Consider the following 17,197-nt stretch of genomic DNA (forward strand, 5'->3'; position numbering starts at 1 on the left):
GCAAAATACCCTGATTGATTTCCAGTTGAACCAGTGATAAACCATATACCATATCTTTTCCGCTTGTGTATAACTTCTCCACCTTCTCCTACTGATCAATGAACTGAAGATTTGGTTACTATTCAAAATGGAAAGACAACCAATAGGAAACAAAAGACGTTCTAGCTAGTTCTGATAATCTGAAAATAATTCTGGAAAGCTGTAGGAGAGGGGTTAAGTCCAGCAGTATGTATGTAGTTTGGAGAAGCTTTCCAGGATCTAGATAAATGAAAATAAATGGAAAGAAGAAAAAGAAACCAACCATTCATTAATTTGTTAAACAACTACTATGCTAAGTGATTTACATAGGATTTCATGTAATCCTCTTAAGAGTTTCATATTTTGCAAATGGGTAAGTGGGTACTAGGACAATTTTTAAAATGAGAAGACTAAGGCCCACAGAGATTAAATAACTTACCCTGGGTCACACAGATAGCAAGATTCTATTTGATTCTATTGCTCTTTTCAGTAGACCAGTCTTATAAAATCCTAGACTCAGTAGTTTATATCCAGGCAGTTTAAATAACCAAGAGAGGAATTTGTATCTAAATTCAAAAAGCACTATAAATCAATATTGTGCCCTCTATTATTATGCTCAATATCTTAATGCTGTTGAAATTCTCTCTGATGAATGAAATTTCCTGCTTCTGTGAAAGAGAGCATTGTACACTGATTGGAATTAGCAAATAAGAGTTTTGTTGACAGAGTTTCTTTAGATGTCTTAATAAGCAGTAGAGAAGGGATGAATTAGACATCTTTGAATACGGTGAAATTTTTAAAAAGCAGGATTAAGTTACATAGCAAAAACCTCCCTTATAGTGTAGGAATACAGTTGCTTAGACTGAAGGATAAGCAGCACTGTTCATATTTTTACATCAAGTTCAAATGAAGCCTATTTTAAAATCAATTCTCCTATTGAATTTTTATTTTAGGTGAAAGTGGGATGAAATGTGGTAGAAGATATTATGATTATTTCCACGTCACAGATGAGGAAACAGGCACAGAGCAGTTAGGGAATTTGCTCAAGGTCATATAGCTGGTAGCAGAGCTGGAATTCAAACTCAAGTGGTCTGGCTCCACAGCCATTCTCCTAACTACGTAACATCACCTCTTTAATATCTGCAAAGATTAAGCTTGCTGTTAGTGTACATTTGTGAATTTGTTTTTCCTATGTGGTTTCCAGAACGACGTTTTATTGCACCCCACGTTTTCATTTTGGTTATTCGGAAAGCATCTTGGAGAAGGGAACTTTGTAATAATTCCTGTCATTTAAGCCTTCTTATTGAGAACATGCTTCACTGAGAAGGCAGCTGCAAGAACAGTCACGTGACAGACTCATCTCTCAGCCGCCACACAATGGCTGTATGCCAGTATTTCCTCATACGTGCCCCCTCAGTTGCGTTGAGACACTTTGAGTCTGTCGTCCCTGTAGAGACGGAGGCTGGCAGTTGGTCTTATAACACAACGACCCATAAAACTTCTCATTTCTCTCACACTCTGTTAGGTCTGTGCCTAAGGAATGAATTTGAAAGCACTGTGGAAACCAAGCTGAAAGGCTCTGAGGCAACTGTTCAGCAGAGCTCAGAATTTTTTATTCTTACACAATAATCATATCATCAGTAACCATGTATATTTTAGATGAGCTCATAATCTTTTAGGATAAACAAGCCATGCATTTCAATCCAAAAAAAATTCGTAATGTAAAATAGTGTTGCCCTTTCTCTTTAAGATAAACAACATGCGTGTGTAACTTCTCAAAGCAGTCAGTGGTCACCACGTAAGTGCTCCACCATTCTGAGACTGAGGAGAACTTTTTTTTTTTTTTTTTGCGGTATGCGGGCCTCTCACTGTTGTGGCCTCTCCCGTGGTGGAACACAGGCTCTGGACGCGCAGGCCCAGTGGCCATGGCTCACGGGCCCAGCCGCTCTGCGGCATGTGGGATCTTCCCAGACCGGGGCATGAACCCGTGTCCCCTGCATCGGCAGGCGGACTCCCAACCACTGCACCACCAGGGAAGCCCTGAGGAGAACTTTTGAGGCTGTTGATATTTGTAAAATAATACAGATCACTTTTGTTTACTGACTTACCATGTGCCAGGCCTTATAAACACACCCTCATTAAATCCTCACTACCGTCTTATGAAGTAGGTGTCATCTTTATACCCATTTAACAAATAAAAAACACAGGTTTGGAAAGGTTAAGAAGCTTGCTTGAAGTTGCACAGCTAGAATGAGACCCCAGGTCCATGGGACTCCAGAGGCTAAACTCCTGTGTTTCCCATTTGAACATCTATCATTGGGTACATTATTTAATAAGCTTTACATATTTACAGCATATCGTATTAGAGTTGCAGAACAACAGAGTTCTCAAGCCTGACAGTTTACAGATGAGGAAACTGTGTTCTAGAGAGGTTAAGACTTAAGTTCAAAGAGCTTGTCATGGGCTGTCTTCCTCACTGTTCATTATATCACTTCTAATCTGCTGAAACTGCGTGACTCACAGGCTTAAGAAGATCCTAGACGCACAAACCTTTACTAGGGGAGGGGCCACAAGAGGAAAATAGGCTGTCTTTTCTGGGTCTAACTTCTCTGCTTTGTCTTGGGCAGCCAAATTCAGACATAGCTGGAATTATTTCATGCATCAAGAAAAGCAACCAGAATCCCTGGAGGCATGGACGCAAGTTAAAAAATAAATAAAAGCTGCATTTCTACTCTTCGATGACTAATTCAGGCTGCGTGGCTTGCTCTCTTCCTTGCTTACAAAATAATCATGCCGGGGCAGAGAGGGGGAAAGGGGGAAAAGTGGAGTTCACAAAGCAATGAAAATGAAACAATTGTTTTATAGTACTGGAAGTTCAGCTTCATGCGTTTTGTGGATTTTTTCTAAGCACTTGGGGTGGTCCTATGTTAGACCTCATAATCAGGCACACACAAGGTGTGGCCAAATGTTCTAAGCTCTCTCTGGCTCTTGGATTGCCATCACAGATCAACTGTGGCTACTGTCCCAGTTGCCAGGCAACATATGGTTGTTTATTTTGAGGTCTGCCCACAGGGTTGCATCAGAGACCAAAGCTGCCACTTCCCAGAGCAAGTAGAGCTCAGGCATTCTATTTTTATCGTAATATATTATTAAGATAATATATCTTAATATATTTTAATTATATTTAATTAAGATAATTAAATATATTTTAAAATATATTTAAATCTTTAATGTAATATATTTAAATATATTTATTTTTATATTATTTTAATATAGTTCATGAATGTATAGCATACTCAGTTGAGATAGAATTATACTCTGTTCCCCCAGGCAGTGTTCAGTTTGCCTCATTTGGCCGTGTTCTACTTCATCCAACCGGTTGTACTCTGGTCTGATTATCTCTGGTACTTTCCCACCTCTGAGTCTTGCTCAATCTGTTCTGCTCACTTGGAATGACTACCCCATCTCGGGCTCCAACTCCATGTTTTGTAAAACTATAATCTTTTATTTTACTTTTTGAAAGTAAGGGAGTCAACTTGTGATAGCAAAAAGTTCGTGGGCATTATCGTCAATGTCTGTGTTCAGATCCACGCTCTACAACTTCTTAACTGTGAGATCTTAGATAAGTTACCTAACTTCTCTGAGCCTCAGTTTTCTCATTTATAAGATGCAGATAATAGTGATTAGGTCCTAGGATTTTATAAAGATATACTGAAATCAGATGCCCAAAGGCCCTGCCACAGTTCCTGGCATATGGAAGATTCTATAGTCCTCACCTACCTCCCCATCACACTGCAATTAATACTAAGTAAATTGTTCCCATCTCCTCTGTGAAGTTTTTCCTAGCCATCTTCAAACCCACACCTCAGAAATAGTCTCCCTCTTCTGATCTCTTATAACTTCATATTGTACTTAAGATCCTATCACAATTGACCTGCTCTTATATTACATACATGCTGAGATGTAAGTTGGTGCCCTGATTAGATCTGCTGGCACAAAGCCATGTTCTCCCTGAAAGAGATGGCTCAACTTCATTCATAGGTGACCCATTTCATCAGTATCATGTTTTCTGTTACGATTAAATACTATACTTTGTTAGGTGACTGAGTTGCAGTTCTCTTTAGAAGCACCATTATTATGTTAAATAATTAAAGGCATTGCGAGACAAGACGGTATGTCATGGTGTGACTGCGTGGCAAACAATAGAAAGAGCTAAACATCTGAATATTCATCTCCTAAAGTGAATAATCCATCATCGTAAACCTGTTCTCACTGGGTCCATGAATGGTGTTTGTAAAGAACATCAGTGCTTTCTTTAGAAAGCCCCTCATTAGCCGTCTGTTGTTTGTTCCAGGTGTCTTACAGGAAACAGCTCAGGGACTTTTTTGTGTATATGCGTTTTTTTAAAGTTATACAACTACTGGGTAATGACAATGAATATGTAAAAGACTAGATGTTTATGTTTTCCTAACCAGTTTTCTGACCTGTGCTTTGGACAAAATTTCTGATGATTGAATAAAACTCGTATAATGTTGCTTTTGAGCCATCAGATAATACTCATGTTTATTCATGTACAAATGTATACATTTATTTATTTAACACATACTTGTTAAGCAACTACTGTGTGCGATGCTTGGGTACCTGCAGCAGCTGAGACAGGCATGGTCCCTGCCCTCATGGAGTTCAGGTTTGGGTCTGTCTGACAGATCCTGTGAAGAAAGAACTTTAAAAAAACCCCATGATTTCTTTTCTTTCATTTTTGGGATATGTTATTAAGATAAGAATCTCATTATGGTTCAGAAGCAAATTATACATTTCTCTCTTGTGCATCTAGCAGAGCTAACTTTAAAAGTTAAAAATCAGTTAACTTGATTTTGATTTGTCACAACTTCTTAATTAAAAAAATTTTTTAATATTTGTTTTGTGCTTTGCCCAGATTGCCCTAATATTTGGTATGTAATTGACTCTCGCAATAGCCCTGTGGGGTGCATGGTATTTCCACATGGGAAGCCAGTTGCTCTTCAGGTTTAATCGACTTACCTGTGGACTCATCGCCACTAAGAAGCTTTCAGGCTGCACCTTTCTTCTGATTTATTAATTATATTCTTGATTCTAGCTTTCTTTAAAAAAAGAACCAAGGTATTAAAACTATACTTCATTCTTTGTTTAAATGAAACTTTAGTTGACAATTAGAAAATGGAAACAAATACTGGAATCAACAGTGATTTTTGAGCTCCTCTCTGCCATTAAACACTGTGGTAGGCACTGTGGAGAATAGAAATGACCCCTGCCTCTTGATCAATTTACAGCTTCATTGATAAGACATGACAATCACTTAGAAAAGACTCTGTAACCCTGAACAGCATATATGATTACGTGTTCAAGTGAGAAGTACAAACATATGAGAGTTGAGAAGGTAATATGAGCTAAAGCAGATACAGGTGTTGTATCTTGAGCTAAATCTTCAAGGGGAGGGTAGGAGCTGTCTGAGCAGGGAAAGGCTTCCTCAGCCGTGGGATGACAAGAAAGGCTTCCTCAGCGGCGGATGGGAGCATGATGGTGATAACACCGACCAGCATTTGTCCAGCACTTACCACTTGCCAAGCGCTGTTGTAATGGGTTCATGTACATCAACTTATACTTAAAACAACCCTATAAGGTAAGAATTGTTACTATTCTCATTTTATAGATGAGGCCACTGAGGCACAGAGAGGTTAAGTAACTTGCTCGAGGTTGCACATGAATTCAATGCTAGCTGGAATTCCACCAGTCTTGAGTCCAGAGCCGCCTCTCACTCTCTTAACCAGTGAGTTATGCTGCCCGATGAGGTTCTCCTGAGACAGGAAGGACAGCATCCTGGGAGGTGAGGAGACATGGTGTGGGGCATAGCAAGAGACGTAGTGGGATGGGGAGATTAGGTCAAATATGGAAAGTCAAAGGTTCAGGCAGAAGACATTGGACCTTATCTAGGACAGTGAGAAACCACTGAGAGCTTAGTATTTCATCAGAGTGGGAACATGGTATGCATTGATTTCAGGTAAATTAGGCAGCGATAGAAAGGAGTGGGAGCTAGAAGTGGGGGTGGGGATGGGGGTGGGAGAGAACAAGGCATGGAAACTATTAGAAAGGCCTTGATGTAATCCAGGTGTGAGAGATGCCTGATTAGACCAGGGAAAGAAATTTAAAGGAAGGAATGGTAATGAGGACTTGGAGGTAGACTCCAGGCAATTCAGCGGCAGATGAGTTTCCCTGAATTACATCATTTGGCCCTTACAGCAACTCCAGAGGCAGGTGGTATTACTCCCATTTTGCAAATGACGTTGAAGGCTTCTGGGAGGATAATTAATGTGAATGAATAAGTGCTGGAGTCGGCATTTGAGCCTGCATCTGACTTTCTTGGCTTCCTCCCTTTAAGGTAAAATAATGTCTGGTAATAAAGTAGGGCTGCTGATAAAGTATGGAGAACTGTTCACATAGTAAATGATATTTAAAATCATGGGCGGAGGGTGGGGGGAGAAGAGGGACTTCCCTGGTGACGCAGTGGTTGAGAGTCCGCCTGCCGATGCAGGGGACACGGGTTCGTGCCCCAGTTCGGGAAGATCCCACATGCCGCGGAGCAACTAAGCCCGTGCACCACAACTACTGAGCCCACGTGCCACAACTACTGAAGCCGGCGCGCCTAGAGCCCCTGCTCCACAACAAGAGAAGCCACTGCAATGAGAAGCCTGCACACCGCAACAAAGAGTAGCCCCCACGCACAGCAAGGAAGACCCAGCGCAGCCAAAAGTAAATAAATAAATAAACGTATTAAAAAAAATAATAAAGTCATGGGGAGAAATCAACTCTCCGAGGATGCAGTAATATAAGAGAGAAGGCAGAGGGTTTGTGACTAAATATTAAAGAACGCAGAGAAGAATGGAGCAAGTGGAAAAGGCTTCCAGAAGGAAACAGGTCAGAGGGCTGGGGATTGGACCTGGAGCTCCCTGCGTCACAGCAGCCCTGGGGAAGAGGATGGTCAGTGATTCAAAATGAAACTGCGGATGGATTATCAGGTGGCAAAGGGCAGCACGTACGTGGGCTGGCATTCTCAGTAACCCTCCGCAAACAAAAGCAGCTGGGGTGTGTGAAGGGTGACTGGTGCTGCCGGTGGGAGGCTGTGGGAACGCTGGCAGTGAGGGGTGGGGAGAGGAAGCAAGGTATGGGGTGAGCGGCAGCCACTGACTCATCTGCTGGGTGTGCTCTGGGTGCACTTTCTGAACTGAGCTGGGGCAAGGAGGGAGATCAAAGTGAGGCTGAGTGACTGGAGGGGAGGATTCCCATGAACCAGCTGACAGTGCCTGGAAAGAAGCTGTCTTTTGGGAGCCCAAGCAAGTGAAAAGACTCTAGGACATGGGAGACAGTGAGGTAAGGAGCCGAGGGAATGAGTTTTTCATCAGCCAGATTTAATGGCAGCAGAATGGATGAGTAAGCCCTCTAGGACCCCGCCCCTTCTGAAGAAGCCCTTGGGTCCAGCCAGGACCTGTGGGCGAGCTCACAACCCTCTCCACTCACATCCAGCATCACAGGATCGTTGGGTTGGTCCTAGGTCTTGCTTCTCTTCTCGTGCAGCCTCGCTAGGCATCCTGCAGAATCAAGGGAAAGCCTTGGATAGAAACCTGCCGTGAGTAAGAGTGGGGGTGAGCACATTAGTGTATCCAACAGACAGCTCTTTTAAAGGGACCCCATGTGGTGGAGGAGAGACTTCATGCCGCAATTAGGTCATTACTTGCCTGTATATGGTACTGTAAGTGAGCGGGGATTGGCGAAGGCGGATGGATGCCCACTTAGGGTTGCAGTGGTTCGGAAGTTACAGTGCCAGGGCTGGCGCTAGTGAGATACACCTGAAAGGAAGGGCATGTGGGATTCGGATATTTGGGGAAGAGAAGCATCCCAACCAGCGGCACTTATGTGAAAAAAAAACATAAAGGGGGAGGTGAGAGAGCTGTGCTCTGAGAAAGGGATGGGCTGGCTGCCTGGAGCAGATGTTCTGCTCTGGGAGATGCGGTGGGATTGGAGAGTAGGGGTCTTTAAAGGCAAGAGAAAGGATTTCTGTGTGATACAGTGGGTAACAAGAGTCATCATCGCTGGCTCTACTTTAGAGGGAGGCATGTGCGTGGGAGTGACACGTGCGAAGACTAGTGTAGCCAGAACAGGTGAGAGAGCTAAAAGGTATGGGAGACCTTTGCTAAATATATGTGAAAAAGGAAAGCAGTTTCCATTTTTCAAGGGTCTTAAAAGCATACCATCTCCCCCTCATATTTCTAATCATTTCCTGCAGTAAACTCCAAAGTTCTTATTATAGCAAGTAAACAAATTTAAAGAGGTTTTGTTGAATAAAGCCAGAACGTTAACATGCCATACTGGATAAGTACAGGATTAAATATTAATTTTTTCTAGGCTGCAATTACTTTTTTTTATCGATATTGCTTTGTTTTAGTGAGATTTGACAACACAGTAAGATTACTTCAGGTGGACCTACAACTGACTTAGAACCAAAACATTTCTTCGGTCACCTAGGATTTTCTTCATACCTGTTAGAGCACTTAAGTTGTAACTAAACCTGTTTGATGTCTGTTTATTGCGCTGGACTGTGAACCCTTTCAAGGCTGTGACAGTGACATTCATTGTGTTTTCTCAGCCCCAGGCTCATTGCTTTTTAAACAGCAATTGTTGAGTGGCTGGGTGGAAAATAATTATATTAAAGTACTTTTTCTCTGTTCTTTGTTACTCTGATTTGTGCCCTAATTAAAGATTATAAATGATTCAAAATACTCTGGATGTCAAGAGGTTTGCATGGGTCATTTAGGAGGGAGAGTATTGTTATGGCCGCACTTTAGTCTGATATACAGTCCTAATTCCATAGAGAGATTTTGGTATTTGAGCACTGATGTTGCTTTAAAACCGGCTATGCCTTGATATTAGGACCGGCTGAGTGGTCGGTCCTGCAGCAGAGTCACTGGTTTAAAAGTCAGGGGGCCTGGCTCAGCCCTGGCACAGACAGCTCGGAGGGTCCTCCCCGCCTTCTGCCTGGGTGATGCCCCCATATCCTTCAATCTCCACATTACCTGTCACTTCTTCAGCATCACCTGTCCTGACTGTCCCCTGAATTAGATCTGGTTGCCTAGTCTGTGTTCTCATGGGACCCTGTGATTTTCCTTTATAGCACTTATCACAAGTAGTCACTAAAGTGGTTATTCTTTTTTTAAATTTATTTCATTGAAGTATAGTTGATTTACAAGGCTGTGTTAATTTTTGCTGTACAGTGAAGTGATTCAGTTATACATATGTATACACATTCTTTTTCATATTCTTTTCCATTATGGTTTATCACAGGATATTCAATAGTTACCTGTGCTACACAGTAGGACCTTGTTGTTTATCCATCCTATATATAATAGTTTGCATCTGCTAATCTCCATCCCTCTCCCCCTTGGCAACCACAAATCTGTTCTCTATGTCTGTGAGTCTGTTTCCGTTTTGTAGATAATTTCATTTGTGTCATATTTTAGATTCCACATGTAAGTGATATCATATGGTATTTGTCTTTCTCTTTCTGAGTTAGTTCACTTAGTATGGTAATCTCTAGGTCCATCCATGTTGCTGTAAATGGCATTATTTCATTCTTTTTTTATGGCTGAGTAATATTGCATTGTGTTTGTATGTGTGTGTATACATATATATATACATATACACCACATCTTCTTTATCCTTTCTTTTGTTGATGGACATTTAGGTTTTTGTCATGTCTGGCTATTATAAATGGTGCTGCTATGAACATAGGGGTGCGTGTGTCTTTTTGAATTATAGTTTTTGTCCAGATATATGCCCAGGAGTGGGATTGAAGTGGTTCATCTATTAATGTCATCTCTGACCAGGCTGTAACTTTCACAAGGTCAGAGACAGGTCGGTCGGTTTCCCATCAGCTAACACAGTACTTGACACAGACGATGTTCTGGATAAATACTTACGGAGCCAGTGAACTGTGGTAAACTTTGATGGGTCACTTAATTTTTATGAGATACCATTTTCCTCATCTGTTTAAAACCTACATATTCAAAGTTTTTCTCTAAGGTTCTTCAAAGATTTATGGGTAACTCTTCAAAATTCTTAAATTATAAGTTATTCACACCTATGATTAGAAAGTCAAACCATGTAGAAGATTTAAATTGAAAGTGTATATAATTCCCCAGTAGGGGTAACAAATAGTAAACTTTCCTTGTCTTTACAAATAAAATAAAAATTGAACACACTACACTTAGCCAGAGTTGAACCAGCCCATAACAGGGTGGGATTATTTGCCTCCTTTCCAGCCCCCATGAAGTGGTTTTCCTATTTTAGTTTCAAAATGTTTAGTGCCTTAGTGACGGGATAAAACTTTCACGGAGGAATCTATGCTGAGAACAGGTGTGGCCAAGGCCTTCAGCTAAATTCCCATTATAGCCCGCTCCAGGCTTATTTATAGGCTTTCCATGGAGATTTGACTGTCCTTGGTGAGCCTTTGAAAGTCTTCTTTCTAGGATTTAAGGATCCCTTCCAGCTATTGCTTAATAAAGCAGTAAGGCAGATTGGAAAACCCAAGGCTATGTAATTGCAGGAATGTTTTAATAAACTTGGATGTTTAGAAAATAAATGAATGTTCACCCGAAGATTTGCAGCTTAAAAAGAACCTTTGTGTGGAGTGTTTGTCTTGGGTGGCTTTAGATGGCTGAGGGAAATCACTGAAGGAGTGGGATGTAGCTAAGTGGAACTTCTTGAGTTTGAATGGACCTTTGTATAACCAATGCTACTTGTGGAAAGACAGAATTGTATAGATATGGGTATGTTAATCCCCACAAATTAAAAAAAAAATTCTCCAGGAAAAATGAATATTCACATATTTGTCCATTAATTTGATGAGGGAAATCTACTTTGGTACCTCTTCCAGTTCTTTATCCTGAAGAGAATGTGAGAGAGCACATGCCTGCCACAGTGGCAAGGGGTGTGTGTGTGTGTGTGTGTGTGTGTGTGTGTTTTGGGGTGGGGGGGTGCTTAAGGGTGCTCAGGAATAGTTAAGTTCATATGACTATGTTTGAAAAGTCAGTATACTAAAGCTTTGGGCTTTTATCTGTAAAATGTGGCAATTTAACTCTAAGCGCCAACATGCTCCACATTAAATGAGGTTGGTGGGGAAAGTGATCGTGTTCATGGGCCATGGGTTATAGTGGGTTCATGCAGTCACCTTGAGTGTAGTGTGTCGAGGTAGTGGAGCTGGGGCACCAGCAGGGACGGGTCCATCCTGCCCGGGGACTGAGCTTCTGAAGTGGCTCAGGGCCAGGCATCAGGGGGATGGGGCTCTGGGTGCTGCTGGCAGGGAGCAGCTGTTTACTGACAGCCAGTTACTTAAGAAGACAACTGGTGCCAGATGGAATCCCTGGGCTCTAAAACCTAATGGAACTCAAATGTTAAGGAGGTTTAAATGAGCCTGAGTTGGAATTCACAAAGAATGTAATTGTGAGTTTAATATTAACCAGTGTAAGTTACTAGAGTACGTCTTTCTCAATACCATGCAAGTGTCCACATGCACATCCCCTGCTTGGGTGATTAGATTGCAGGGGCTGACTCCACATCCCTAGGAAAGGTGTTTCTTGAATACTTCAGTTACCATTCATCACCTTTGCCCTCCAGGGAGGAGCCTAGATGAGACAGATAATATAGCAATATCCCCTCTGCAACACGATCTCCCCACCTTCTCTTCCTTACATGACGATTCTAATCTACCTGAGCCTATTTCCCAGAGCTGTGCCTACTTATCTGTCTTACAATAGCCTAGGAATAATGCATTAGCAATTTAATGAACACCTACAATGTGCCAGGCATTTTACCCACATTATCGCAAATAATTACAACCCTGCAATATAGACATTATAGGCCCCATTTTATATACTTGGAAAACTAAGACCCAAAGTCACAGAGCTAGTAATGGGCAAAGCTGGCATTTGAACAAAATTCTGTAAGTTTCAAAGTCCATGTTCTTTCTGAAAATAATACAAACAATAATTAGAATAATATTTACTGAGTACTTAAATACCAGGCAGTAATAAACTTAGAAGGTAGTTGTTACCTACGGAACAGAAATTGAGAAAGGGGAAACCAAAGATCAGAAAATTTAAGTAGCTTGCCCAAGGATTATTTAGTAAGTAGCACACTCCAAATGTGAACCCATTTGATCTGGTTACAAAGGCTTTTACCCACTGGGCAACACCACATACTGAACTTTTATGGGAGTGGTACTCTAGGTGAGGTAAAACCAAGGTAAAGAGTTAAGAGTAAGTATGGTTAAAAGGACCTGAAGGACAAAGAAGGTTGTAGGTTAACTATAATTTAACTTCTTATTTCTTTCCTTTCTAGGTAACAACTTCCTCTGCTTCAACCAGGAAGTCTTCCAGTATGAATCCCACAGAAACCAAGGTATGGAGAATCTTCAAGGGTCAACTTGGGTGAATGCCTTTCAGTTGATTATATGGTAAAGCAGAATGTGGGCTGTTGACAGATGGGTTATGTGTACTAGGAAACTTAGGCTATGGAAGTAAATGTTTTCTTCCTAATTAATGAGAGTCTTTGGAAACTCAGCTTTCCTTTCTGTATTTGCCTCAAACACCATCTATACACTTATATGTCATTTTAGAATATCTAGAAAAGAGTAGTCAGCGAGAGTTTTTTTGGTTCTAGACTTGAGTTTTTTAAATTGTAAGATAATTTCTCTAAATACATTTCTCTGGATCTAGAAAAGAATATAAATTCTTAATTTCTTGCTAAAATGGTTTTATTATCCTGGCCACTTAAAACTAAATCTAAGAATGAGAAAGGTTACACTAAGTGAACATAGAAAGAAGTGATACTGATACTGGTTATTTCAGATGCTTTCTGAAGTTTCTTTCTGAAATTTGAGTCATGTGGGGTACCATCTTATTGATAAACCTTTGTCAAGTTCTTGGGATTTATTCTGATTATAATTTCTTGAAATTTCAGAAGAAAAAATACAAGCATGTCCTCCAGTGTGATTGCCACGTGGAGTAAGCCTAGTTCTGAAGAGTTGGCTGAGCTGCCTTAAACCCTCTCCCCTAATTACCATGACTCAAACCGTGTTTCTTGGGAATGTTTTGGGATTGAAGATTAAAGAGAGAGCATTCTCAAGATGCTCTCAACTAATTCTTAGGAGTTAATATTCTTTAGTGCCTTTAAGAGTTACCCCAGCTCCATTATTATCAGATTTCGCTTGTTGAAAATTACCCACATACTTTTGCTTTCTATTTTCCTTGTAACTTTACTATCCCAAGTAGGATCCTATGCCATAATTTAGTACTGGCACCATAATTTAGTGCTACTGAGGGATCCTATGGCCTCATCTTGAACTTTTCTTTAAAGGACATTGCAAATACCTTGAAACACTGTCCAACTCTAAGCTCTTATAAATGTCATTTAGCACTCATTTTAATTTTTAAATTTATTTTTAATTTAAAGTTATGTTTTTACTTAGTAATTTACATTAATTTCTTATTTTCAAAATGTATGTTAACTGATCCGTAATTAATCTATTAGCCATCACTACTTATTTATACCAAGTTTAATCTTAAAAAATAAAACTGACCTTAATCTTAAAATAATCTTAAGACTGTAGTAGAAATATTTACCCCCCCCCCCAAAAAAAATCTCATTGAACCTAGAGTCCATGAAAATTAAAGTAAGGAGAGAAAGGAGAACCAGAAATATCGGATTTCTGTTTTATTATTTTGGTTTGCATTTGACACAATGCCTGTTTATAATCCACCCCCGCTGACTCTCAGCTTGAGGACCAATGATTATTTCAAGTGTGCCCTGTTATCCAGAGTAAGTGTCAGCAAACACTTCAGCCATTGCTAAGCGTGAATCATGAGAATTCCTGGCACTCCTACGGGACTGGATGAAGAGAGAGAGAGGAAAGTAGGAGAGAGAAGGAGGGAGAGACAAAAATAAGATGCACATGATGAAGTGCCACCAGTGGCTGACTCAGGACCACTTTTTGCCTCAATTCTCTTTCCTTGGTGGATTTCAGTCACACTATTCTCATTAATCATCTTATCTTCATGTGCTGCTTTTTAAATTTTTTTTTTTATTTTAATTTTAAGAAATGTTTATTTTATATTGGAGTGTAGTTGATTTACAACATTGTATTAGTTTCAGGGGTACAGCAAAGTCATTCAATTTTACATATACATGTATCTACTCTTTTTCAAATTCTTTTCCCGTTTAGGTTATTACAGAATATTGAGTAGAGTTCTCTGTGCTATACAGTAGATCCTTGTTGGCTATGTATTTTAAACATACTAGTGTGTATATGTCAATCCCAAACTCCCAATTTATCTCTCACCCCAACCTTTCCCCTTTAATAAGCGTAAGTTTGTTTTCTAAGGCTGTGAGTCTGTTTCTGTTTTGTAAATAAGTTCATTTGTATCATTTTGTTTAGATTCTGCATGTAAGTGATATCATGTGATATTGTCTTTCTCTGTCTGACTTACTTCACTTAGTATGATAATCTCCAGGTCCATCCACATTGCCACAAATGGCATTATTTCATTCTTTTTAATGGCTGAGTAATATTCCATTGTATATATGTACCCCATCTTCTTTATCCATTCATCTGTCCACAGACATTTAGGTTACTTCCATGTCTTGGCTATTGTAAACAGTGCTGCAATAAACACTGGGGTGCATGTATCCCTTTGAACCATTGTTTTCTCCGGATATATGCTTAGAAGTGGGATAGCTAGGTCATCTGGTAGCTCTATTTTTAGTTTCTTTTTTATTTTATTTTATTTTATTTATTTATTTAGTTTTGCGGTACACGGGCCTCTCACTGTTGTGGCCCCTCCCGTTGCGGAGCACAGGCTCCGGACACGCAGGCTCAGCGGCCATGGTTCACGGGCCCAGCCGCTCCACGGCATGTGGGATCTTCCCGAACCAGGGCACGAACCCATGTCCCCTGTGTCAGCAGGCGGACTCTCAACCACTGCGCCACCAGTGAAGCCCCTATTTTTAGTTTCTTAAGGAACCTCCATACTGTTCTCCATAGTGGTTGTACCAATTCACATTCCCACCAACAGTGTAGGAGGGTTCTCGTTTCTCCACACCCTCTCCAGCATTTATTGTTGGTAGACTTTTTGATGATGGCCATTCTGACTGGTGTGAAGTGATATCTCATTGTAGTTTTCATTTGCATTTCTCTAATAATTAGCAAGGTTGGGCATCTTTTGATGTCCCTCTTGGCCCATCTGTATGTCTTCTTTGGAGCAATGTCTATTTAGGTCTTCTGCCCGTTTTTGATTGGGATGTTTGTTTTTTTTGATGTTGAGTTGCATGAGCTGTCTGTAAATTTTGGAGATTAATCCCTTGTCGGTCACATCATTTGCAAACATTTTCTTGCATTCTGTAGGTTGCCTTTTCATTTTGTTTATGGTTTTCTTAGCTGTACAAAAGCTTTTAACTTTAATTAGGTCCCATTTGTTTATTTTTGTTTTTACTTCCATTACTCTAGGAGACAGGTCCAAAAAGGTATTGCTGTGATTTATGTCAAAGTCTGTTCTGCCTATGTTTTCCTCTGAGAGTTTTATAGTATCTGGTCTTATATTTGGGTCTTTAATCCATTCTGAGTTTATTTTTGTGTATGGTGTTAGAGAATTTTCTAATTTCATTCTCTTACATTTAGCTGTCTAGTTTTCCCAGCACCATTTATTGAAGAGACTGTCTTTTCTCCATGATGCAGTCTTGCCTCATTTGTTGTAGATTAATTGACTATAGGTGCGTGGGTTTATTTCTGGGCTTTCTATACTGTTCCATTGATCTATATTTCTGATTTTGTGCTGGTACCATACTGTTTTGATGACTGTAGCTTTGCAGTATAGTCTGAAGTCAGGGAGTCTGATTCCTCCAGTTCTGTTTTTCTTTCTCAAAATTGCTTTGGATATTCAGGGTCTTTTGTTTTTTCATACAGATTTAAAAAATTTTTGTTCTAGTTCTGTGAAAAATGCCATTGGTAATTTGATAAGTTGCATTGAGTCTGTAGATTGCCTTGGGTAGTATAGTCATTTTGAAAATATTGCTTCTTCCAATCCAAGAACACGGTATATTTGTGTCATCTTTGATTTCTTTCATCAGCGTCCTGTAGTTTCTGGAGTACAGATCTTTTGCATCCTTAGGTAGGTTTATTCCTAGGTATTTTATTCTTTTGATGTGATGGTAAATGGGATTCTTTGCTTAATTTCTTTTTCTGATCTTTTGTTGTTAGTGTATAGAAATGCAACATATTTCTCTGTATTAATTTTGTATAATGCACTTTACCAGATTCATTGATTAGCTCTAGTAGTTTTCTGGTAGCATCTTTAGGATTTCCCAGGTATAGTATCATGTCATCTGCAAACAGTGACATTTTTACTTCTCCTTTTCCAGTTTGGATTCTTTTTATTTCTTTTTCTTATTGCCGTGGCTAGGACTTCCAAAACTATATTGAATAAAAGCAGTGAGACTGGACATCCTTATCTTGTTCCTGATCTTAGAGGAAATGCTTTCGGCTCTTCACTGTTGAGTATGTTGTTAGCTGTAGGTTTGCCATGTATGGGCTTTATTATGTTGTGGTATGTTCCCTCTGTGCCCACTCTCTGGAGAGTTTTTAATCATAAATGGATGTTGAATTTTGTCAAAAGCTTTTTCTGCATCTATTGAGATGATCATATGGTTTTTATTCTTCAATTTGTTGACGTAGTGTATCACACTGATTGACTTGCAGATATTGAAAAATTCTTGCATCCCTGGGATAAACCTCAATTGATTGTGGTAGATGATCCTTTTAATGTATTGTTGGATTCAGTTTGCTAGTATTTTGTTGAGGATTTTTGTGTTCATCAGTGATACTGGCCTATAATTGTCTCTTTTGGTGGTTCTTTGTCTGGTTTTGGTATCAAGTTGATGGTGGCCTCATAGAATGAGTTTGGGAGTGTTCCTTCCTCTGCGATTTTTTGGAATAGTTTCAGAAGGCAGGTGTTAACTCTTCACTAAGTGATAGAACTTGCCTGTGAAGCCATCTGGTCCTGGACTTTTATTTGTTGGGAGTTTTTTAGTCACAGTTTCA

At 40.0% G+C, this 17,197-nt stretch overlaps 1 protein-coding gene across 1 annotated transcript in view; it reads left to right on the forward strand.

Annotated features, from left to right (window-relative positions):
• Window positions 1-17,197, forward strand: part of CAST (calpastatin) — a 129,606-nt gene that overhangs the window by 56,505 nt on the left and 55,904 nt on the right. The window contains exon 4 of the mRNA XM_065875568.1: window positions 12,445-12,504. Coding sequence (XP_065731640.1) covers window positions 12,445-12,504 — 60 coding nt within the window. The remainder of the gene's footprint in view (window positions 1-12,444; window positions 12,505-17,197) is intronic.

This window comes from Phocoena phocoena, chromosome 3 (assembly GCF_963924675.1).
Source record: "Phocoena phocoena chromosome 3, mPhoPho1.1, whole genome shotgun sequence".
NCBI lineage: Eukaryota > Metazoa > Chordata > Mammalia > Artiodactyla > Phocoenidae > Phocoena > Phocoena phocoena.